Here is a 26,355-nt window from a genome sequence, read left to right as displayed (position 1 = left end):
TGCAAATTTGTATGTACTGAACTTTATTCAGTGGGCCATTGTGTCAAAACTAAACATTAAGTAAAGTTTCTTAAGTATTTCCACTTATTTCAATATATAACAATATACATTATGTTTATACTCAGAAAGTCAATACAGGTTTTTTTGTGTTACAGAAATCCTAACCTTGTTTTAACTCTTATAAAAATGGGGTTCATGGGGCCACCTTAAATTATTCTCCAATAGCAGTTTTCTCTATTTGAAACCATGCATTACAAACTTTTTGATCCAAATTTGTATTTAGGTGCTAAAAAGTTAAATAAATTACTTGATTTCCATTTAATTTGCTGAGTATCATTACTCCAAAAATAATAATCCTCTATATTTCATCACTTGAGCTTCTCACTGCCTTCAAAAGGTAAACCATTACTGTTAAAAGGTAAAATCAAAATGGCTAGTAAAAATGAGCAAACATAACCCATTAATAAAGCTTTTAAGAATTAACTGCAATAGTGGCCTGTGCATCTGAGCCCCCTTACTACACTCAAAAGGAGCACCAACAAGAAATGGGAATTATACTCATATTCATCTTAGGTTTCTATTTGTTTCATTTATGCATATAATTTCTGTTGACCACATTTCAGGTTCATAATCTAATATGCCATAGTGTCTGTAAAGTGTTTTTTAGGGATGCAAAAAACCGGAAGGTATGGGATGCCTATAAAGATTTCGAAGAAGTGCAGGTTGATAAAAAAGGCATAAGTGCGGCACAACTGAAAGTTTCACTGGCTGACAGTGGAGGGCGGTACTATGTCTTTCAGGAGTGAGGGTTCATCAGGAAAAGAGGTAGGAACCAATGACCTGACTTACGAACATATCGGAGCGTATGGCGCGGACACAACGGAAGTTTTAGACGGTTGCTGTGGGTGAATTGGACACTGACAGAATCGCATCACACAAGAAATCATTCTCTCCCCCTGAATTAACCCAGTCTCCCTATTCCCTCACCCATGGCGTCCAACTCGAATATAGATATTGAGGGTGCAACCCAGCATCTCCGGGACATCCTCAAACTTGACCGTCCTGGGAACAGCAACGGTAAGTTACAATAGGAATGAAAAGCGCCTGCGCTAGTTAGGCCCCAGAAGCTAATGGGATGCTAGGTAGCTAGCTAGCCTGAAAGCTAGCTAATATGGATTGGATTAGCGCGCCGCTGTACTACAGTTAGCTAAGTTAGCATACGCAAATAGTAGTAGTAGCACTACATGCTAACGAAAGAAACCCATTGCGAAAGCACCAGTTTATCGTCAATTACTTTACTTATAATAATTCTAATGTATGCGTATTCTAATGTCTTCAGATTTATTTTATTTGACCGCTGACTGCAGCGTAAAAGACTTGGCGTTGCGTTAGCTACCTTGTGAGCTAGCTAGTTTAAGTTTCAGTCTACTTTCTGGTGTCTTTTGCTTCCAGGCTACATAAAAGTAATACTGTAAGTAATACTGGAGCATCTGCCCTCCAGCGGTATAAATATAGCTAGGAATCTTTTAGCGTTGGTGCTATCAAAAAGTAGCCGACCAAACTGCAAAGGGAGCTGTGTTCTTGGCTAATTCCATTTTAGCATTGTTTGGATGCCACAATGTCACAATGTTAGAAGTAGTACTCGATATATATATATATATATATATATATATATATAACTTAGCTATTTCAAACATGTTGCGGAAAGAAATAGAATGCTGGCTTGGGAAAGTTGGAGTACGCCTAAATCTTTGCACACAGTGTATCCCATCATCTTCGGTTCTTCCTCAGATGCACCGTCAGGTGACGATCAAAGAAAATCTTTTAATGGAGAGCTGAACGGGTTATTGGGGGTAGGACTTCTAGGAAGCACCGATCTGTCAACCATGTCAGAACTTTCCAGACCCATCTCCACAGACATCAGCAGCGCTCAGGAGAGTCAGATCATGTGAGCAGCTTCTTAGAATCACTCAATTGAAATATTATATTTGTAATATTTGTGGGCTCTTTGAGTTCTACGAAATTATTCTCTATTTGCACCTCAATTATTGTGCTGCAATTTTAGCTGCCTTTCTGGTGATGATGGGTCCACCTGTATTCCCATCACCTCGAACAATGTGGAGATTGTGGCAAGTCAAGATTCCAGCATCAACAGCAAGGCTCGAGGCAGCAACAAGGTAACAAAATATAGTGTTACGGTGTGATGCTACAGAAATGTCACAATCTTTGTTTTATTAAAGAAGGAACACTGTGCTTATTAATGATGCAGACCTATGCACTAGCTTTGTATTCTTTGTTGTGTGGTATCACAGTATTTTAAGTGTAATTATAAGTACACTGTTTTTCTAAAAAGAATAAACCTAAAGTGTTTCTCCAGAAATTAAAACATTTCTGGAGATAACCTGTGGTTTAAAAAGTCAGCATGAATTGTGTTAATTTGGTTATTTTCATTCAGGTAAAGATTCAACCTGTTGCCAAGTACGACTGGGAGCACAAGTATTTCTATGGCAGACTGATAGCTGTCTCCAACTCCTTCTTGGCCTATGCCATCAGAGGTTAGAATGCCATATTAACTAATAGTTACATTACTCTTAAATAACCGCAACATTAGACAGCACATGGGATCTCGATAATCAACAAGTACCACCATAGACCATTAGTATATTTTTGTGTTTCTGCCTCACTCCAATGCATTGGAAGTTGTGATTTTAGTTGTGTTGGTAGTGAAACATTTAATAATTAATTAACATTAACTTCCATCTCTGTCGTCAAACTGATATTTGGCATAACATAAGTGATGAAGTAAGTGGTGTGATATGCTTTTTGGTTTAAGTTTGTCTTTAAAATAAAAAAAACCTCTTCCTTTAGGAGCCAACAACCATGCTATGATCCGTGTCCTGAGTCTGGGGTCCACTGAGCGCTCCCTACTCAAGGGATTCACTGGGGCCGTCACAGATCTGGCTTTTGCTCATCTTGATTCCTCCCTATTGGGCTGTGTAGATGAAGCAGGCAACCTGATGATGTGGCAACTCACCTGCACAGAAAGCAAGATACTGTATCCTGATGTGTGGGAGGACCTAAAGTTATGTGTGTGTGTGTGTGTGTGTAGTGTGAATGTTATTGCTTGTCTTTGTATAGTTAACACACTGATACACTTAAAACTACTTTGTGCTGTTAATGTTGCATTGAAAGGGGTTAGGGTAGGAAAAATTTCATTTTACCCATGATCAACAGGTGTCAGAACACAAAGAGAATCACAGCTCACTGTGTATGGGGCTGTGTTGGCACAGACTCATTAGACTGCCCATGGTGGTCAACCTGTAATTTTTTTTACCCCCTTCTTTTTGTTACTGTAATGACAGAAATTGACCACATGGAAACTGTGGAAAAACCTAGAACTGTCTTCTTTCCCATTTTCCTTAACTCTTATTTCCTGCAGTGATCAGATTGTGGTTCATATCAGACGGCCTGAAGACACTCCACTGAACTCCCACCGTCGCCTCATCTGGTGCCCATTCATCCTTGATGACAATGAGGAGAATCAAGATGACACCAGTCAGACCTTGGCCCTTCTGCATGAAGACAGGGTATCTGTTTTTTTACACAGAAGTCTTTGTTCTAGCAAAATGGAAAGAATTTGGGAATTGTAAATACACTAAAACCTTTAGGAGCATTTCTTACTAAAACTAAATTTAAGTACATCAATATTGTTTTGTAGACTGTTTTTATATGTTTTATAACAATGTAATTTTATAATTCTTCTTGAAAAATTTTTAAATTTGTACAAATGAAATGTGGACCCACCACCTGCAGGGACAGGAGTGAGGGTTGGGTGCGAAGAAAGCCAGGCAGAGAGCCGGGCAGCAAGCCGAGTGCAGCAAATGGCACTCAGATTATCCGGTCTTCTTGGAGACCTTGTGTGGGGTCTTTGAGAAGGTGCCACCTGTGGACTCAATAGTCCTTCTCCGGGACTTCAATGTCTACATGGGCAATAATGGAGGAATCTGGAGGGGAGTGATTGGGAGGAGCAGGCTCCCTGAAATGCTGCATCCCTAATTTTAATGTGGCCCTTGTCTTGTAGGCTGAAGTATGGGACCTGGAAGTCTTGAGAGCCAGCAACAGCAGTTGGCCTGTCAATGCCACGGATTTAAAGGATGGTCTTATTACAATCAAGGGACATACCCAGGTTGGTAAACGCATCTGAAAGGATTATTGCATATTAGTTATACATTAAATGCAGAACAATAAGACAACATTAGCTACTGTCCTGTCAAAGAAATATGCAAAGAAAATATTTAATAAATATATATTTTATGGAATGAGTAGATATTGCATGATTAAAAAAAGCAAATCAGCATTAGGAAACTACAGAGTGGCATGCTACTGTATATGACTTTGGGTGTTCTACATAGATTTACTGAAGGTGAGTCAACATTGTTTCATGTCTGTCTCTTTAGCGGATCAGCGAAGGGGCACTGTCTCCAGATGGAACCGTGTTAGCCACGGCCAGCCATGATGGATACATTAAGTTCTGGCAGATATATATAGAAGGGGGGCAAGACAAACCCAGGTAAGCAAAGACTGGCGTGTTTTAAATGTTTGAATGTGTTCTTGATCTTTTGACACTATTATCCTCCTTTGATGTTTTCCTCATTTCTATGTCTTTCTTTACACTCTTTTGTCCAGATGTCTTCATGAATTGCGGCCTCATGGAGGGCGTCCCCTCTCCTGCCTCCTTTTCTGTGACAACCACAAGAGGCAGGACCCAGAGTATGTACACAAAGGAACACACATGGAGCTTTTAGGGATAATTGTGACAATGTTTGTATATGTTACTCTAAGGTTGTTGCTTTTCCTCTTCTGTTGTTGGCAGGGTTCCTTTCTGGCGATTCCTCATAACTGGAGCAGATCAGAACCAAGAGTTGAAGATGTGGTGCACTGTTTCCTGGACATGTTTACAGACCATCAGGTTATTCTCTTGGTCTAAAATTTAAAAAATAAATTTTTTATTTCCTGTTACTGGTACCTGTAAAATTTTAACTTCAGACTAGAGATCTTCATAGGTTCACTTGGTTTAGAGGAATCGAGATCTGGGTTTGGAAGTGTTTTTTATAGGTCTGTTTTATTCAGGTTCAAACTGTTAGACCTAATCAGACTAATCCAGAAGTTAGGTTTGAGGTTGAGAAATCTAGAGATGATTAATATGATGATTAAAAAATGTTTAAGCTTATACCATAAATTATTGAAACACTAGTTATAGAGTATTTTACCTTTGTAGGTTCTCTCCAGATCCATTCAACTCATCAACTCTGCCAAGCTTGAAGGCCAGTCTGGACCTCTCGGCTGAGTATCTCATCCTTACTGACGTACAGAGAAAGGTCAGCACACTGGTGTCAGCTGCATAAAAATAATTATTTTTCAGACCATATTATTCTTTCGTTATTCTTTTGCACTTATTATTCTTTCATAGTTTAAACATTTTAAGCTGTTTCCTGCTAATTTTTTTATCACCATGTTGTTAACACACAACTTAATGTGAATAAAATAAAATAATTAAATGGTATGAAATACAAAATGTCACTCTTATTAGAACTAGGTTTTTCCATTAATCCACATCACCTTTTCATCCTGAACCTGATTGCATACTTCAATGACGTTATTTGCTAGGTTCTGTATGTGATGGAGCTGCGGCAGGAACTGGAGAAAGGCAAGGCAAGTTTCACAGCTGTGTCAGAGTTCCTGTTGACCCACCCAGTGCTCAGCTTTGGCGTCCGGGATGTCACCCACACCCGATTGCGACACACTGAGGTCCTCCCTGCTGAAGAGGAGAGTGAGAGCATTAACACAGGTGTGTGCGTGCACACACACACACTTAATAAATTATACACATATTAAATGGCTAATAACTTCTTTAATCCTGTTATCTTTTGATCATGATGTTATCAAGTAATTTTTATTCACAAATATATTTATACTATATTTTGTTAATCATTTAGATATTCCAAAGCCCATACTCTATATTTCATGTAGCAGAATTGATCCTTAGTAACACAGCTTGTTTTCTTCCAGAGGGCACGCAAGGACCCACAGAGTCTAAATCGGGGATCCAGATTAAACTCTACTGTGTTCACACCAAGTATGTCTTGCACTGTCTGATGTCCTCTCACCATGGCTTGTACTGAACAGACTAAAGTGTTAATGTCATTTACCAAAAAATGTATCTTTAGCAGTCAAGTGAGTCATAGTCACTTTAGATACACACACTGGCCATACCTGCAGATGCACACTTGTGTTTTGTCCACTGAAGCTTGCAATTAACCTCAGTCTGAATTCAGATGGTCTTAATTTGTTTGTGTATTTATACATTCAGGAGCCTGCAGGATGTCCAGATCTGGTTCCAGCCCAATTTGGGGCCCAGCTCGGCAGCCTTCCTGCCCCATTCGGATTCTCAGGATGGTTTTAGTAAGTCATTCATTTTCTAAAAAGTAATTTCAAAGAAATCCAAATAAATAAGACACAAGGAACAGATCTCAATCCATTGAGATTAAGCATCTGTATGTTTCCTTGAGCCTCTTTACGATCCTGTGCATTTTTTTGAGCTTGTGTGTAGTGTCAAGAGAGCATTGTTTACTTAGGTTTAGTTAGTAATGTACTAGGTTGGGAACCAACAAATATTTAACGAAATGACTGTCTAATCTAGCGTGTTATTTCTAGTGAGAATGCTGAACAAATGAACCCAGCAGTGAACAAGATGAACTATACCTAATGACATAAATGTTACCTCTATCAGAGGATTTTTGACCTTTTTATATAATAAATATTTTCTCTTTGGCTTTGGTTCTCCACTTCTTTTCCAGACTTTAGTTTTTCACCTTGAAGTTACATTTTACAATAGGTTGGTCGAAAAAAATATGGATTGTGAATGGCAAAAAGATAGAGTGAAGATTTCTTTGTGTATGTTGAATATTACCATACAAAGTAAGAACTTTTAACATTTTGTATTTCAAGCAGGCTTTTCAGACCATCTGACTGACCAGAGCTCTGACAAAGAGTCAGGAAGTGGCTCCCAGACCGACCTAAGAAAGATCCCATGTCTTCCTGCTCCTGCGGACTTCATGTCAAACTCTGCTACTGGCAGTGGGACAATGCCCAAGCTGATGACCCCTGATGCCTTCATGACCCCCAGTTCGGTATGAACACTCATCAGCCATGTCCACTGCTTCTGTGTATCTTCATTAACAAAACAGAATAGACCGTCTGGTTGTCTGAGTTTTAGTCCAGTACACTTCGGCAGTTGAACATTACATATCAAGCATCTTTTTGTCACCTAGCAACACCTAACCCACCTCCTGGTGGAGTGCTGTTGCTGTATTTCCAGACACTAGCTCAAAATCCTGTTAATACACAGTCTATGCAAACATAAGACCTACTTTATATTTGGGTGTTTTAGTTTGCATTAAGGTGAATTTTCCATCAGGCATTGAGGAAGAATCATGTTTGTTCTGTCTGATAAGTTTTTGGGAATATTGTCCTCATTAATGTAATTGTCATAAGAATTTAATTGTGAATTACCTTAACATCTGCATTGTGCTTAATTTTTGTTTATCTGACAAAAATTGCAAATGAAAGGAAAATAAGACACTGTAAAAAATAGGAACTGTAGCAATTGTAATTGTGTAGCAAAAGATTTTTTGTCAATCTGCAGGTACCAGCATCTCCAGGGAGCAGTGCAAGCAGTCTGACCATTGTGACAGCTATCAGTAGTAACTCTGACTCGACCAACAGGTAGCTTTATCTGTGTAAACACATATGAATACAAACATGCATATAAAAATACTGTATATGCATATAAATGTTAATATTAACTTTCCTATCAGCTAAAGGCTGGAGAAGTTGCTGTAACAAATGGCTCTACGTTGGGGATTAATAAAGTCTTATGTCTTAATGTAGTGATTAATAGTGGCTGATAACTCTTGTACAGTAGCTCATCTATCTAAAAATGTCATATCTAAATAATTTTATTATATAAAAATATCAATTATCCTTTTAAATTTTTGTGGTACCATTTCAAATACTCAGTAACCCATATATTCTATTTGCACAAAAAATAAACTTAAAATGCTTTTTAACCGTTTACTTATCAGCTGAACAATTAAATTATAAACCTTGCAATTACTGCAATTGGATTAACCACTCACCTAATTTGCTCCTGTTTTGTTCTCTGGTCAGACTGTAAGGCTGTATGACTGAGCACAATATGTCTTGTCTTTGTGCAGAGCTGTAGATGATGTCAGCCTGAGTCCTAATAGAGCTGAAAACAACAGCAGCTGTAGTCTGGCACTCTCTGCTTCCACCAGCAGCCCAAGACGCACTTCTGCTGTGCTCCTGCCTGGACTGGAGAACCTGCAGGTAACTTCTGTCACTGTTTCCAGCTTTTACCAGTCCCTCAATATGCTTATGGCATGATCTGTGTATGTGGTATTTGTTAATACACTCTCTTTTTCTTTTTTTTCTTTTTTTTTGTAATCAGGCTTTGGTGCCCCCTAGCAGCCCTATTGCACTTGACAGCCCTCAGGTCCTGGATTCTCCCCTCTTGCCACCGCTGGCCTCTCCGACCAGGGCTCGCTCCCCAGATGTCATCTCATCAGCCTCTACAGCAATGTCCCAGGACATTCCAGAGATTGCATCCCAGACACTGCAGCTTCAGCGTGGATTAGTGTCCAGTTTAGAACCTTTACCACTTTCTGCTCTCCAGACAGACAGCATGGCCTCTGCTGCCTCTGCTCTGCACCTGCTCACCTCACCGCGCACTACCAACAACAGGTACGTTGAAATGCAAACCTGATATTTGTTATGATATATTATACAAGTCAAGAAAATGTATAGAGTTGGCTAAATGATCCTCTTGAATAAAATAAAACATGAATAAAACCCTGATATTGTTTGCAAGGTATAAAACTTTAAAAATAGCATACATTAACTTAAGAGTTATCAAAAGTTTGCTAAGAACTCCAATATGGTTTCATTATTAAAGTACTGTATTTCTCGTCTCAGCCTGTTGCCCCTCGAGCTCGGAGGTGCCGATGGGCCAGGAGGTGGGGCGGCTGGGGAGTCTGAGGCTAGACTTAGCCACACTCCATCTCTGCTTGAGAATGCCTTTTCACAAGAGAACCCTGGGGTGGGTGGAGGGTCCTCAGATGGGAGTGTTACTCATACACCTTGGCCAGCTGCACCTGATATCACCAGAGAAACCAGGAACAGTCTCAGGGACAATGGTCTTGGAGATTGGTAAAAATTCCTACGCATATATTTAAAATTCAGCACCAAACATAAGGTTTCATGTTGCCTCTCACATTTAGTGAGTGGCAGGGATGGTCACCCTGTGTTGACTGGTTTTGTTATTTATAACCTAAAACTTTTAATATGCAAATGTATGGCATAGACAATGGTCAGTTTACTTGTGAAAGCAGCAGAAAACATTCATCAGAAACAGGTGTGTAATATGTTTACTGTGTTGTAGCTCAAGAGAGGAGTCAAAGGATAGACATATGAGCTCCCCTTACCATCGCCGCTCCTATCATCATACACAGAATGACAATCAGGACCCTGGTGCAGAACACAGGTAACACAAATTAACACACCATCACCTCGTATATGCAAATAAATTTGCACAACTATTATCATTATCACAGAGGTTATCACAAAGTAAGCATGGTGTTCATTTAGAGCATAACTTTATTTATACTTTTTCAAGATCATGAGAAAATATTCCAGTATCCAGATCTATCATCCAGTATACCAAAATTGCTACAGCAGCTTTCTTACTGTAGTATGCTTTTGATCTGTCTTTCTACCCAGTGATCCAGATAATGAGGTGGCCAGCCTGGCATCTTCCACAGGGAACTGTGCATCTCGCTCCTCTCACAGACTCCCAGTTAAGGACTGGAAGACCTCACCACGAGGCTCGCCAAAGCTTAAGAGGAAGAGCAAGAAAGATGACAGGTATTTTGAAGTTTGATATTAATGAAATAAAAAAAAATTTGATAGGGGAACTAAAGAAATCATGTCTATGCTCTCTGGCTTGGTTGTATTTGAGCATTTATTAGCGGGTTTTCACTTTGTTTCCATGACAAGTAGCAAAATTAATTGAAATAAGAAATTACTGACACTACTCTGACCTCATTCATTGACTTCATCTAACAGTGTTAGAGTTCCGTACCTAAGGATGTGTTTATTTTCCAGCTAAGGTAAAGATCAGACTTGTACTGTAGCTCCAAATACTTAATTGGTGTTAATGGTATTTCGTTTAACATTTGACTGTAATTTATTGTGTTCAACTAAATATGTCACAGGAAGATTATGAGTTTTAGGTTTATGATTTATCAGTCTTAGTATTGACACATAATTTTTGCACACTTTGTTTACAGTGAACATTCTCAGTGCAGGCAAATGGACTCTAGTCAGGTAAGGTAATCACAAAAAAATCGATGATATATCATTATATTCCAGAATATGTGTTCTGTGTTTTCTGGTGTTTCTGATCCGTTAAAAATGTTAATTAATTCAGGTGACATTACTGTGTTTTCATCACCATCCTTGGTTGACGTATATAATTTTTTTTCAATCTATTTTTAATTTTACTCAGGTGAATGCAGAAGTACAGAATGAATTATTGATGCTCCTGCGTAGCCAGCAGAGGGAGTTAACTGAACTCCGCAGACAGATTGAATCCATGCAGAGCTCTATTATGGCCCAGGTAGAGCATTCCCTAACAAACCACCAGGAACAAGAACGTATCCTTTTGTGTTTTCATAGTCATTTATCATCTTTTAATAGTTAGTTTAGTTTATATTTCCATCACCCATTAAACGTTCTGAAGAAATAGTTGAGCCTAATCTAAACCCCTGATCCCATAATTCAAAATTAGAATTGGATTGAGCAAAAAATCCTGAAGCTGAAGTTTTATATGCAAGACATGTACAATGCATTTGCTGTAAACATGCCTGGCTTGATGGACATCCTTCATGCCATAGTATTTTGAGCCTTGACCATTCGTGTCAGAGCGCAAACTGGAGAGAGTTCTGGCGGAGAGTCAGAATCATCAACAGCAGCTTCTGGAACAGGTCAGCCAGCAGCTTAGCCACACCCTCAGCTCAGCGCTCACCAGCAGAGTAGACAAAGTGCTACGAGAGGAAATGAAGAAAACAGTGCCACAGAGTAAGTACACCTACACACACACATGCACGGCAAAAATAGAAACCAATGTACAGTTCACAATTAAGCTGTAAGGTGATGGACACGAATAAAAGGTTGAAACGAGGTTGGCAGTGTAAATAATGCGACAGCTTTAGCTGTATATAAGATACTTTTAAACTTTGCTCCATTTAAAAATGTGTTTCTTCAAATGTCTTGCCTGCAAGTGTTGACATTAATGCAAAGAGAAGAAAAAGACACTACAAAAATAACAATATGCAGAATATTGGTGGTGGTGTCTATTTTCCAGACACAGGTCTTCTGCAGGTTGTGGGGGGGAAAAATGTTGTACATGGAGATGATATGCATTTTGAGTCTGATCAATGACAAGTTATGTACTATCAAAAGATGCAATGCAAAGGTTTTTTTGGAGATTGTGGAATAAAACATTATTATATAGACTACAACACTAGTGGTTCCACATACAGTAACATTGAAAACACCTAATAGCGTTCACCTTAGTGTGAGGCCCACAAAATCTGCCCATGAATTTGTATGTCAATTTTAGCCAAACAAGGTACTCCAACATTTGTGAATGCATGACTTGCGCTGCAGCTTTTTGGAGCTTTATAGCCTCTTTACAGCCTTCATAGCCTCATACGGTCATTAAAGCCTCGCTACATGCTGCCTTTTTGTTGTGATACCACTGGGGGGCAGTATACATCCTTAATTTACAATCCATCAGAATTGCCTGTTTAGCACAGCATTTATTGTAAATTTGCTACATTATGTAAATCTTAAAATTATGTTATCTTCTTTGCTAACTAACTAGCTAATAGTTAGTATGCATAGATTTGCATCACATGAAAATGGACATATTAGGCTGTAAAATAATAATTGCAGATATTAGATCATTATAGACAGGTGCGAGGTGTTGGACTGTGACACTACAGTGAAGCAGTCTCTGAATTATTTATTTGGCCTCACCTGTCCTGCACTCTTATTTGAAGATAAGATCTTCCTGTCTTTTATCACGTGCAATAGAGTCCTTTCTACTATGTCTTGCTGATTATTTTCCCTCTGTAGCCATCTCTAAGAGTCTGGAGCCTGTAACAGGTCAGTTGACCAACACAATTGCTGCTAAGCTGACAGCTGTGGAGGTCACCCTGAAGGACAATGTCACCAAAGTGGTCAAATCTAAGGTAACACCTGGCTTACTCCACTACATGTTTGCATAGGTTTTTATCTTTTGGAGGATAAGCCTTGTGTCTTTTCTCTACACAAATCATCTTTCTGCTTCTAGAACACAACAGATGCGATTGGTCGAGCAGCAGCTGAAGCGATGCAGGGGCCCATCCAGGCAGCATATAAGGATGCCTTCCAGAGCATTGTGCTACCTGTTTTTGAAAGAGGCTGCCAGTCCATGTTTCAGCAAATCAATGACAGCTTTAAACAAGGAACACAAGAATGTAAGGCAGCCCTAATAAACATCAAAATTGTCAGTAAAGAAATGTCAACATTTTGTTGATTTGACCTACTGTAGCACAAGGTCAAATTAGCGACTTTTACTTTATTGTTATGAAAACAAAAAGAACCTCAAAATCTTTATGTTTTAAACACTGTCCCTTGAAGATTATCTGGTGGCAGGTGTCATTTTTTTTCTTTGTTAATCCTTCCTTGTATCTGACCTTGGATGTCTAATTAAATAGCCATCTCTTTCAAAAAGCTAAAGGACAGCTTTCAGACTGAGCCAGGGCACTGTTAATCAGCAGTCTGTTTATTTTCAATTTCTGTTTGTGCTCACTTTCAGGAGGTGACCACTATATATTTTAAATGCTGCATTAACATTTGAGTTACCACCTAAATACTGTGCAAGCCTTCAACAGTGTTGTTTATGCTCAGAATTTCTTCTTTTTTTCAGTGCTTCGTGTCAAGATTGTAAAAATATTAGTACATGTCTATATATTTAGAAGTGTACATATCTATATATAGTATCCATATTGAAACACCATGCATGAAAACCTCCGTTTTGTATTACTGTAAGTTGTTTATTTTGTGAGGGAAGATATGAATTATTTTTGTACTGTGATCTTTGCAGACATCCAGCAGCTTGAGACTCATATGAAGAACAGAAAGCAGAGAGAGCAGGAGACAAGAGACCCTATGGTTGGCCAACTCCAGCAAATGATCGACAGCTTCCAAAGCTCCACCGATCAAATGACCAATAGCATCACAGCTTCCGTCCGGGCAGAGGTCCAACACCAGATCCAGATGATGGTGGGAAAGTATGTATCCTGCTATCTCTCATCAATCACAGTTAACCACTTGTGATTAGAAAGGTGCTTGTGAAACTTTTTTTTTCCCCCCCCCCTTTTGTGGTCACATTTAAAAGGGATTCTACGCTGAATAATTTACACTTTCTTCTTTAGACTACATATATAATTTGTGTAACCAGTATTCGTTTTAGCTTTGAAGACAGTGGTAGAACTGAAAATATGGCTTTTCTATATGTTTTGTTTTTAAAGTTTTGGTAAATTAATCTTTGTTTTGGCTTTTTCTCAACAAAGTTTTGGTTGCAAACACATTAACAAAGATGGCTGTTGTCAGTTGGACATCAAGATTTAATATTCTCCTCCATGGGCTCTCTGCTCTGCTTTCTGCTTGCTGTGTGTAGATGCTGAGCCCTGCCCTTGGTCAAATGCTGAAACACACGCGCGCACACACACACACACACACACACACACTGCTCAGGAGAAACTGCTCACTTTTTGGTGGTACCTTCAAGTAATCCAATAAAATGTTCTTGGTCTGTAGTTATTTAACCCATCCTTTAATCCCTTGCACTAGTTCAGTGTAATAAGTTTTCACCTTTACTTGCTCTAACTTTATTGTACATATGCAGGCAAAATGCGGAGTCTAGCAATGTATTAAAAAAAGTGCTCTTGTCACTTCATTTTTTTTTAAATTAAAACGTTTAAAAAATACTGACAATTGCACACTCAGTCCTATGAGCTGTCACATGTATTAAAAATCCTGTTGAGTGGTATTAGTTGAAGCAATTGATCTAATGGTGTTGATTGAATTTCCAAGCAGAGGTTTTTAATATCAGATATGCATATTAGCAGTCCTGCCTGTGAGCCTATGCCAGCAGTCCTGGCTTTTTATGCACTGCCTATTGAGCAGGTGCATAATAGGTTGGAGAGTAGGAACAAGCAAAGCTTAATCCTGTGGCTAATGTAAGAACATAAATTCGATCGAGTCTCTTATTCCCTTTGCAATTAATTTCATGGCCTCAAGAGTTTATAGATTTGTGGGGGCGTGGCAGAGAAAAAAAGTAGTTGACCAACTAAAACTTTAAAATCTTCAAAACATGACAATGCCAGACTGAGCTGAGCCAAATCTTTTTTTACTCTGAGATTAAATTATTGTTATAGTTATTAGTCTGTTATATTCAAAATTATTTGAAATGAGGGAAGATGTCCCAATGAAGCACACAAATAGGCTTTTTGTTGCCATTGCCAATCTGCTACAATGTAGCATAAAATGCCTGAATATACAAGTAATGTGCAGGATAACTCTTTCTATCCCCACCTTCTTTCCTATCCTTTTCCTGCCCAGTTTGCAGGAGTCTATTCTTAGCCATGTGCAGCGAATTGTCAAAGGGGAGGTGAGCCTGGCAATGAAAGAGCAGCAGGCAGTGGTCACCTCCAGCATCATGCAGGCGATGAGGTCAGCAGCCGGCACACCCGTCCCTACAGCACACCTCGACTACCAGACGCAGCAGGCCAACATCCTGCAGCTCCTCCAGCAGGGCCAGCTCAACCAGGCTTTCCAGCAGGTAACACACAACCAGGTGTAGCATTGTGCATATGTCAGCCTCTGCGGCTGACTTGCATTTTCCAGTTTATTATGAATGCACATAATTAACACCCTCGCGAAACCTGTTCACTAATACACGCATGGCTCACAAAGCCATTATACTGTGGCTGCTTCACATAGTCCCACTTGCAGGTCCCATTAGTGCATTAGCAGTGCTTCACACACTTGTTATGCTTGTGGTTTTCTGCCCTAAATAACTTCATAGCTGCTCTAAGTGACCATGACACACTCTTGGATTCGACATGTCTACGGACAGACTTTAGATCCTCCATAGCCTTTTGGGTTTTCAACAAAAAATAGACAGACTGTACTGACATATCAGCCCAGTTTTAGAAATTCTCCCAGTAAGGAACATGTAGTTGATGCTCAATTGTTTTGTTGCCTCATTGTTATTGGACAAGATTGTACTTCTTCCAGAGAAGGAGACATTTAAACTGACAGTGTCAAGGATTCATTGCATAAAATGGTTTACTCTGAACCCCTCCCATCCCCCCCCAGGCTCTGTCAGCAACAGATCTGAATCTGGTCTTGTACGTGTGTGAGACCATCGACTCGCAGCAGGTGTTTGGTCAGAACCCCTGCCCCCTCAGCCAGCCTGTGCTGCTGTCGCTCATCCAGCAGCTTTCCTCCAACCTCTCAACCCGTTCCGAACTCAAAATCAGGTGAGATATGTCATGTCTTACTGTGTGCACTTTAATAACACCAGTTACCAGATTATTCATAAACTTTAACAGTGATGCACAGAATACAGTCACTCTTTCTTGTTACAATCTGTAGGATATTATATATTCTCATTAATAAATGACTGTCTCACACTGCTGTAGTTTGATGTAAGAGCTGTTTTGCAATGCAGCAGCATATTTTGGCAGTTTTGGAAAATGTCATTGGTTTTAATCAGAAACCTGCGAACTGTATAAATTTACTGCTTCCCATAATGTCCTAACTTTCACTTCGTTTAGTCACAAAGTTTAGTCAAACAGTTTGTGTGTTTTAAAGTGCATTACATGCATACATCCCATACAAGCTAGATCCTGTCAATCCTGTCCAGTAATAAAGCCAGTCTTTGCCTAAATGTTAGTTCCCCATCTTATTTCAACTGCATGTCTATTATTCTTCATCTGAGTGCTAAAAAGTCCTAAATGACTCACCCCATCACCCTGTGACAAAGCTGTCCAGGGAGCATGGATGATCCTGTGTAAAGCTTTAGTTTTTTGGAGCTCTACCTTTCTGTTCTTTCATGTCCTTGTCCTTTCATCGTGTTGTTCAGTCACTCTGCCCCCACCCCCATTCTTTTAGCAGTTTATGTTGTGCTGTTATTCACAGTGTGTGAATGGAACTCGTCAATGAGTCCACGGCTCATTCACTTTATATCCTTTTCTCTTCTGAATCCTTGCTTCCAGTGTCCCCTCCTTTATTCCATCCCCAGAAAACCATGTTCTCTATAAGAGTCCCTTTACAGTGCAGATGTGTCTGGATCACCTGCCTGCTGCTGCTGCTGATACAGCCCTCTGGTGCTGCACTGTGCCATCTGGAGAAAGAGATGAGGGCGGTAGTGAAGCATTATTAGAACAGAGATTCACATTTTGGTGGTGTAAAAGAGTTGAGTAGATAAAATTAAAACTGGACAAATTACTGAACATTTGAACATCGTATCACCTTTGCCCTCATCAGTAAATATGTATTTCAGACATGTAGAAGAAATCCATGGAAATACAAGTCGGGTAATATCAGGGTAATACAAAAATCACAACACATGTATACAATATGCCACAGATGGGTAATGTACAGTATTCCTGAGACTTAAAGCACTTTTTAAGCCTTTGCATGAGAAAATGGAGCCTTTCTTACTGTATGTCTCATAGATCATATCTAAATGATAAAAGATTACCAAAGAGAAAAAAAGCCCTCCTAGGGTTTTTAGGACTCAAGAAGGTGTCATAGTCCGCAAAATTTGCTGTCTCAGCAAAATTATCAGCTGTTCGCATGAGAGTAATGTGAACCGGTGGAAAATTAAGGCAACTTAATGGATTTTATTCAAGTCTTTGAAAGGTTTGAATGCAGTTTAGTTTTTTCCTGCAGCACATTAACTATGAAAATACACTGAGTAGCTGTAGTGTTACGTGCATTAAATGTCTCTTTAAAGAGTGTGTCAGCATAGTTATGGGGATTTGATAGACCTGTGATGTGGGGATTTCTGGCTGAAAGCCAGCTAGTGATGTGGAAGCAACTCTAATGTTAGACAGAGATCAGGATGTGCACAGAGACAAAGGGAGGGTCATTGAAAAGGTAAAGACGCTGAAGGTGGCAGATCAACAGAGCAATTGTGGACAGGCGTACCACCAGATGCCTGACTAAAACAATTAACTGAGGAGATAAATGTAGTGTTACCCAGGTGAGAGGACAGGATGCACGTGATGAGCAAAACAAGTTGGCTGTCAATCGGTAAGGTGTTGAAGGACGATGCTTGACATCTAAAGTGCAAAAGATAGAGGCATTGATAGAACTGGCCTTGTCTTTCTGTCCCTTGCAGCTGCTTCAAGGGTCAAAACTCAAAGTCTCTAAATGTATCCTTGCTTTTATCTCTGAATGAATGATGGCTTGAATGAGGAGTTTCAGATTGTACACATGAACTTTGTTTCATTTTCATATAATTTTCTCCACACAGAATGAAAATGAACACAACTCTTTGCGCCTTTAATACATTTGTGTCACCCTGTCTAAAGTCGGTCTCATGGTATCAACGTAGTTGTGAGCGGTTTAGATAATATGGTTTTAATATGAAGACCGTTTAGTCTTCATATTAAGTGTTTTCTAACGTCTCTCCCCCTCTGTGCAGCTACCTGGAGGATGCAGTGATGAATCTGGATCACAGCGACCCCCTTACAAGAGACCACTTGTCGTCAGTTTTGGGGCAGGTGAGACCGAAGCTCTTTACCTTCCTGCAGCAGGACCCCCACTGCCCAGTTAGCAAGAGGGCGCGGCGCTTGATGATGATGCTACAGGGTCTCGTCAACCACTAGTCCTTGAATTACAGTCTGGTGCAGAGGAGTTGTCACCCCTAAGATACAAATCATGAGGCCATTTTTGTTCAAACACAACTACACACTTTGAGCCATTTGGTGTTGTTGGTTGGAAATGGAAAATAAGCGGTTGAAATCGTGGCTGAAGAACACAACACAAGCCTAAATTCAGCTTTTTCTTTCCCCAACCATTTCTTCCCATTCTTCCTCTTAACTGCACCATTGATGTGTCAAATAAACTCTTTTTGTTACAGTTTCTTCCCAGCTATAACTTCAATGCAGGACAAAATCGTCTGGAAGGAATGATTGTTGTTCATGTCTGTTAAAGAAACTATTATGTCCCTGTAGATTTTTCCAGACCTTTGTTACTGCAGATTTTTCTCTAGGTGTTCTGCTCTGTCATCCTTTTATCCCTAATGAAGAAGCAAAAGACTGTCTCAGAAGTGATAATCCCAGAAACAAAATACTCTGACACTTGTTTGATGTCACGTCATTTAAATATGCATACGACTTAAGGAATGTTCAGCTTAGTAGTCCACAAGGCCAAACATCGCTGTTTCTTGTGTTTCGTACGTGTCCCTCTGACCCAGTAGTCAGACGTGCTGAGTTATGGGACGAGCAACAGGAGAACGAAAGAAAGCCTTGTGTCTTTGCCTTAAAAGCAAGTGGAATAGGCCTGGACACAGTTATTTTTCTTCAACACATACTTGCTAGAGGTAATTTCAGTTACTGCAGGATTATGCAGTCTTCAGTTGAAATCTTAAATAAATAAATAAACAAACAAACAAACAAATAAACACTAACCCCAGCAACCAGAAACATCCAAAGCCAATTTGTGTTGGTGAAATTTCTCTACTCAGTTATTTCTTAATAGGTAGTGGACAACAACCTTCCCAGGCCAAATATTTTTTGGCATGGATGAACATGTTATTCCACTGAAATTGTTAGGTTCTCCTTTGGACGCATTCAGGATGAAAAGCTCATCTCATTTTACGTTTTCCATCTGGCCTTTTTTTCACCAATCATTCTAATAAGGGTTTCTCCTGAAACAAATAGCATTAAGAAAACATGTTTTTGATTCTAACAAACATTTGCGAAAGTCTCATTTATAATCTGGAATGTTTAGAGGCCAACATCGAGGCTCGCAGCCGTCCATGTGTGAAGCTCAGTCATGTAAATTGATAAGACTGCCCCCTGTGTTTTCTTCTGACAGTCCCTTTTTTTTTTAATCAAGATTTAGTATTTGTAAGAGTTATATACTGCCTTTAAGAGTTAAACTAGTCATACGACACAATAAAGACACTTAATTGTTACTGTTGTTATTTTATCAGGATACTTCCAAGTGTTTAACTCGTTTAACTCAGTTACTTTTCTTCGACTTTAGGAGGCAGCACGTAGTTGGAGTGCAAATATTCACTAGCTTGTCCTTTTTAGGTTTTGAAGTTAAAAATCATTCCTGCTCTGACAGTCAGTATCTGATTTATCAGGCACTAAACAGCCTGCTTTTAGGTTGCAAATGCACCATTTGTTCATCTGTTGAAAGTGTATGATAATTTGTGTACAGCCCATTTACACACATTGTTGAATTACAGGGTGGCCGCACTGTTTTGCTGATTGTAAAATAAAGTTATTAATTTGACCTGTGTTTAGAGTCTGTTAAGTTGGATTTGTCTAGAAAGTGCCTTACTATATTTTATCTGTTTTGGATATTTGATCCCATTTGGGCCTTTAGACAAAGTGTAATGTTCAGGATTTATCCCACAGCAGTCCCACAAATTATCGGCTGTGGTGACCCTGAACTCACAGGATAAGCCGAAAGGACAAAAAAAAAAAAAAAAAAAAAAGGTCAGACACTTTTACAAGTATTTAGTTAATGTATCTAGGTAAGGCTCAAACAGCGAAGCAGAGGAGCTACCTGTACACTTTGTTTGCAAACATTTGTCTCTAGACAGTTGCTTTGTGCAGATATTTGAATGCTCCTTTCAGTGTAAGATAAAGATGAGCCCAGTCAAGTCCTTAGACTATACTTCACCTCTCAGAGACGGCTCGTTGTACAGGTTGACTCCTGCTTCACCCTGAGTGAGAGTGGTGTCTTGTCATTTGTTTTTCTCTTTACATTGTGTTTATTACCCTCTGCTTGGATGTTTATGTTGTAATCTTTCAGTTTCTTTTACTCTAAACATTTTGGAATTAAAAAAACGGACTGATTTCATTGTCTTTATTATTCCAGACACAGATGTAAATTGAGCTGCTTCTTTTTGTAGGTTTATGACTTCTAATGCAAGGTTTTAATGTTCTTGTTTCATGCTACCTTCTAGTACTGCAATACATCTCAGAGGGAAGAGCTGCACTTTTTAAATTCATGTTATGCCTATTTAAGCAGCAGATTTATATAAAATGTTCATAACATGCAATCCTAAGCCTTATGGCTTGTTGCCTTTTACACAAATGCAGTCTGCACTCTCCAAGTCTAGGACTTGTTAGTAACCAGTGATTTCCCCTTTTATTTCTCAGACAGATCCAATTGTTTAACGGTCTGTGCCCTCAAATAAGTAAAATCATCCAGGAATTACCAAAAAACAAAACAATAACCTTTCTTACAGTAGTTAGACAACCAGCGCCAACAGTAAAGCGCCAACAGTAAAACGCCACTAAGGTTGACGCCTCGGTAATTAAGATAGGGGCATTTTGAATTGAATACTTTGTGTGCGTTTTGATGTGTATATACTTTTACTTTACCGGAGTATTTTCACACTAGTACTTAAACAAAACCCTCCCAGCATTTACCCTGCCCGCTCATCCCGACTCCGGTGTAGCTCAGCAGGGACTCTCTCAGCTGCTGTAGACCTCCCTCCTCCTCCCCCTCCTCCTCGCCATGGACGCGCCCTCCCCTTCAGCGCAGCGGATGAGCGCGCTGGTTGTGGATGCTCTCACACTGGAGGACTGAGCTGCACCGCAGACAGGAGGGAAACTCAGCGCTAAATAAAGAGCGGGATAGTGGACTCTGACTCTTAAAGAAGAAATTAGGGAATAAAACTCGAAGAGGTCGGAGAACAGACTTATCGGGTCAGCATGGCATCTCTGGTGAACTCTGCATGCCTCCTCTTCTTGCCTGTTGCTCTACTGCTGAGTAAGTACTGAAAATACCCAAGGGGTTTTGTTCAAACTTGTGTTTCTGAGCAAAGCAAAACTTCATCTGCAGTAGGGAGAATTTGGAGTAGTTTGGGTTGCGAGTGACTGTGTAACCGGTGACACAGGCAGGTTTGGACATATGAGCATCTGCTGTACTATACGACTTCTCTGTATCTCTGTTTAGGGGGTCCCGTGTCTTTACACATCCACCTCCAGCTGCTGCAGCAGCGAGGAGGGAGAGCTCGTAAAACGCACAACTAGCCTATAGGTTGTGAATGCAGCAGGCTGAATGTTGCTGAGTGAGACTTATTTGTTCCCAAAGGTGGATACGGAATCGTTATGCACAGTTGCCCCTGTGGTTCCAGAGAGTGTGATCTGATTGTATCTGTCCAGCTCTGTTACACACAGCAAACAGCTGCTGATATTCATCTAGCGTTTAATACATCAGCATGTAATACAATACAGAGCAGTCAGGTGATGTGTATATATTACAGTAGTAGTGCAGGGATTAATTCATGTTCAGTAGGCAGTAGATGGGAGTCTTTGATCTCGAACTGATAGAGGTTCCTCTTGTGTACCATCTTGATGGTAAACTACAATAGGCCTGATGAAACAGTTTAAAATAAGTCTTCAAGCCATTTTGTTTTGCACTTCCATAATATTAGAAGGCTCACAAGAAACAGATAAAACTAAAGGAGCTGAGAAATATTCACTTGTAGTCTTTGGTATGGGTAAAAGCACTGGATCTTACATTGAACCTGAATGCAACATGCAGCTTTTATTTAACACTCACCCATTGGTAAATGCTAAAGTATTTGACCCTCTGCTCTCTTCTCCCAGTTTATAACAAATTCTTCATGTTGAAGGTTTGCAGCATCTATGCTCAAGCCAAGATGATCCTGATGACCTCACACTGATGTTGCAAGAGTTTTTTTCTTTTTCAAATGTTGGCGTAGTCCCTCTAGAGCCAAACAAACTTTTTCGCAAACTGCTTTAAAAACTTGTCTGCTTTAAAAACGTACGGAGTGTCCCTTTAAATGAACAGTATTGTCTGAGTGTACTAAACAACATAAGATTATTAATTATTGTTCTTAACCAAGGTCATCATCCCAAGCTGCCGTTGCACATGTAAGAGCAACGAGGGGATGGATGGGATTTGTGTTACACTATCAGGAAAAAGGGAGCAAAAAAGTCGGCACCAATGGAGATAAATGATAAATAAATTTCATCTGTCCCCTCTGAGTCTCTGGGGATTTTCATCTAAACCTGAGCGGGAAACTCTACTCTCTCTGCTGCTACTGTCTGTCATCACCCCCCTGTCACTCTCTGTCTTTTCAACTCAGTCATGTCACTAATGCACAGGGAACGAAGAGGCTCGTTGTCTAATCATTAATATGGGATAATCATTTTCTATAAAATTTGATCAGTATTTATCGCTCACTGTGAATCTTTACGGGAAACAGCTTTTAAACTGAAACCCCTTTATTCTGTATTCTGCTATTAGACTAAAACAGTGTATTCTGAAGCTTTGGATTCAACATTTAAACACCTTTTGTGCAATTGTTTCTTTTTCTACAAAGTGGCTCAAGTGGAATAAGAGAGTGGTTTTATTCTAACATGAGGAAACCTACAAATCAGTATATAAATGCAGGTTGAAGGAACAGAAGACCATATAACTCAGCGGCATTAAGATGATTGTACAAAATATAAGGAAATTACAAATTTATTATGTTGTAACCAAGAACTGGCTTTTTTATGGAAGACATTGTGACATACTGCAGTAAGAAAGCACAGGTGTAAATAATACAATTACTATAAGGTGAAATGAATTTAACTGCTTCAGTTTCCGATCGTAGAACTCTACAGAACAGAGCAGTCATTAATTTCACATCTGCGCTTTTCCTACTAGGGCTTTTCACAACGTTTGTGGAAGAAATGTTCACCATCCCTGAAAGAAGTTTTTAGTCAACACAATTGCCTTTTCGGTCTTTTAAAGGAAAACATTAAACTAACATTCATGAACTAACCATGAAGTCCAACCAGGTGACGTTGCTCAACATGATGAGCAGAACTGCAGCCCATACAGCTCCGGATGTAACATGACTAATTCTGTTTATGCCATCGTGTTGGCAGGAGTCGTATAGTGTTTATCCAAATCCATTAAATGCTCTCTTGCAAAACTCAGTAGATGAAACATCTCTGAGCCGCACAATGCCCCTGTAGTGCTTTCAGAATGGTAGAAGCAGACAGAACAGCGTTACAGACCTGTAGCCCAAATATTAGGCTAAACCAACAAACATCCAACGTAGGAAAGACACATGGGACATATGTAAAAGGGAAGGTTTTTGGATGTTATGTGAACATTTTAAATGTCCATGGATGGATAAAGGAAAAAGCTTTATGAGGCTGTTTTGGAGGACTGAACGTACAATAAAAGTTTAAAATCTGGACATCTGTTTATAAAATTTCCAAAATAGGACTCGCATCTGGACAACACATTTAGACATGTAGAGACATTTAGTATGAGTTCCATATTTGGATGTCTCATTGTCAGGTTATTATAAACAGACAAAATAATGTTTTGTATGTTTATGTATTGCTCCACTTTTATATATTTGTAGAGTGTCTTCAGATAGAGACACACAGGGTTCCAAATGAACATTTCATGATGTCTTCTGGACATTTATTAGACATATACAAACTTTCTAAATTCATTTTCTGAACTGTCTGAATTTCCATTTCAGATTTAATTTGAATATCTGGTCTAATTCAGTTTGGAAGTCCACTAATGTCTCTTACAGGTTCAGGATCTAAAAAGACCATTCTTAGAGGTTAACAGATCTCCAAAACCAATGTAAACATAGACGTCCAAAGTTACATATCAGAACAACAACAAAAAAAAACTTTGTTTGGACGCCCACCAACATTCAGTACAGGTTCAGTATGTAGACATCTTTGCAGGAACTATTTTAAACATCCTGAAGGGATTAGAATTATATGTGTAAATGAAAAACCTTTTGTTGCCGTTTCTGACTGAACTTCTGTCTAGTCAGCCTCCCCGATTACTTTGGATTTTGAACCTGGCTTGTTTTCCTTGGGTAGATGTGGGCGACTTTAGTTCAAAAGGTAGAGTTTTCTAAAACTGGAAAATCAGTTTTATAATGCTCAGCCAAGCCTGAAGCCTCATAGACTTCGTAATTACTGTCCAGATACTGTAAATAAATCATCCGGCCTGCATCAGCTGTAGGAGATGACCTACACTGTTTACTGTTTTAATAAAAGTTTTAAAATTAAAAAGATTTCCAAGTTTCTTGGACTGTGACCATTGATGGCACTGCCGGTGAAAATGACTCAGATTCAGAAGTTGTACAACCTGGGATATGAATGAAAACTATTGGATCTGGTTGTTTATTAATCCAGATATTATTTAGATTGAGGTGTATTGAGTGTTGTCAAACCAGATTTTGAAAATTAAATTGAAATTTGAAATTGAAATTTCATTGATTAATGCTTATCAGTGGGTTATCGCCGCGGCCCTGCAATATCCAAACATATGATTTTGTTCTTGTAACACCCAATGTTAGCGTTAAGTCATTAGTAGTGTGTGTAACCTGTGTACTAACTACATGTACTAACTAGTCTGTACTGTGAGATACAGTATAACATAGCATTAGTTTAAGAAGTGCATACATGAAATAATGCCTTCATGATAAAGATCCTCTGCTCGTCCTTTGGTTGAAGTTGTTACAAAAACGTCATGAATTTTTTATTACAGATTAATCGTTTAAGTGTCCTTACGTCTGTCAAAATAGCTGTGTTTTTATAGATTGGTGATGAATTATGGGAGTGCACGACGTCCACTCCCGGAGCTTTATAACATTCTGCTAGCAGCTGCATGAGACTTTACACAAGTGTTGGGAAACCCATGCACCTTAAGGGCTGCATCCCTGTTTCAATCTACCTACTGCTGACTGACTGAACACACCTGATTCAGGTAGTCACAAGCCGGAAGAGCAGTAGGTAGAGCAGGGAGAGTCAGCGAACAGGCAGGGCGGCGCCATCAAGGAGAATATGTTCACCACCCCTGCTTTGCGCGTTGGTGCCTGAGAAATCTGCTAACATGGTGACACTTACCAGGTAAAAATGTTATCATCATGTTAATGGTTACTTAATAGCACTGAACACATAATATAGCTAAAGTCAGAGGATCAGAGTCATACTAATGGGGACATGAACCTCTGGGATCCTATAAATAAAGTCCTCATGTTGAGAGGTCTTGAGATGTGTAAATATATTGATCAGCTCCTGCACTACAGGAAAAATCAATGGAATTTATCCTTTTGGGACCAAGAATGTCTGCACAGTCCCCAAAGTCCCGTGGCAAGTCACTCAGTAGAGTCAGAAGAGATATTGTACGGTGATCAAAGTGGTGGTAGGGTGATCAAAGCCTCCAGGATCTGCACTGGGCTTTAAAGCAGTTCAGCATTGTGACCATAGTGGCAAGAGTGTAACTACAGCTTCTGTGTGCATCATTTAATGCACACTGGCCCCTTAAGAATTTTTCTTATATAGAATTCTTATTAAAGGAGCAGATATAAAACTACATTTTCTGAGCATCACCAACCACACTCTCTTTTATTATTAGGATTGGAGCCATTTATTCAAATACTGTTTGGAAATTCTAGATGAGTGGTAAGATAATTTTATTTTATGTGTGCTAAGAGGCTTCCTGCACACATAAACCACACAAAACACGGTTTCTTTTAGGCTACCTAAAGGAAACCTAGATTTGAGAGACAGCAGGACATGGAGAGCTTGATTGAGGTAAGGAGGGTAAAGAAGGTCGCTTTAAAGGGTTACTGCAACAATTTATTATTGCTTTTCTACTGTAGGACTCACCGGAAACACATGCTGTGATCTCTAGTTCCTGGTAAAATTTATGGTCAACAAATGCTGTGTCCTACAATTCCCATAATGCTTGACATCATGAGACTCCCCTTTCTTTGTAAATGTCTACAACTCTGTGTAGCAGTTACCTGTTTGTCTCTTGTGACTACCGCCAAAGAGAGAGGGTTCCCCTGGGTGCAGGTCTCCTATCTGCATCATCAGCGTCCTAATAATCACATTAAAC

The 26,355-nt window shown here is 39.5% G+C and overlaps 2 protein-coding genes across 3 annotated transcripts in view; both read left to right on the top strand.

Moving 5' to 3' along the window:
• The first annotated feature begins 861 nt into the window (after positions 1-861).
• Positions 862-20,300, top strand: edc4 (enhancer of mRNA decapping 4). 2 transcript variants are annotated; one of them, XM_067500695.1, is made up of 30 exons: positions 862-1,077; positions 1,792-1,948; positions 2,066-2,177; positions 2,456-2,555; positions 2,869-3,055; positions 3,440-3,587; positions 4,082-4,186; positions 4,458-4,570; positions 4,687-4,770; positions 4,874-4,969; positions 5,279-5,378; positions 5,668-5,848; positions 6,070-6,136; positions 6,371-6,462; positions 7,012-7,190; positions 7,706-7,785; positions 8,277-8,409; positions 8,531-8,823; positions 9,055-9,288; positions 9,521-9,622; positions 9,859-10,002; positions 10,428-10,464; positions 10,646-10,793; positions 11,062-11,217; positions 12,280-12,395; positions 12,497-12,662; positions 13,292-13,478; positions 14,812-15,031; positions 15,571-15,734; positions 17,909-20,300. In XM_067500695.1, exons 1-30 carry the CDS (start codon positions 990-992, stop codon positions 18,090-18,092), a joined length of 4,173 nt encoding a protein of 1,390 aa, XP_067356796.1. In that variant the 5' UTR covers positions 862-989; the 3' UTR covers positions 18,093-20,300. The 2 variants fall into 2 exon arrangements, with proteins under 2 accessions (XP_067356796.1, XP_067356795.1); XM_067500694.1 differs by having other exon boundaries at positions 7,009-7,190.
• Positions 20,301-20,503: 203 nt separating this feature from the next.
• nrn1la (neuritin 1-like a) overlaps positions 20,504-26,355 on the top strand; it is a 71,947-nt gene continuing 66,095 nt past the window's right edge. Inside the window, exon 1 of the mRNA XM_067502782.1 lies at positions 20,504-21,222. Coding sequence (XP_067358883.1) covers positions 21,165-21,222 — 58 coding nt within the window. The 5' untranslated portion in view covers positions 20,504-21,164. The remainder of the gene's footprint in view (positions 21,223-26,355) is intronic.

This window comes from Channa argus, chromosome 4 (assembly GCF_033026475.1).
Source record: "Channa argus isolate prfri chromosome 4, Channa argus male v1.0, whole genome shotgun sequence".
Lineage (NCBI taxonomy): Eukaryota > Metazoa > Chordata > Actinopteri > Anabantiformes > Channidae > Channa > Channa argus.
The sequence above is the reverse complement of the archived record's forward strand: the minus strand, read 5'-3'. Positions and strand labels throughout refer to the sequence as shown.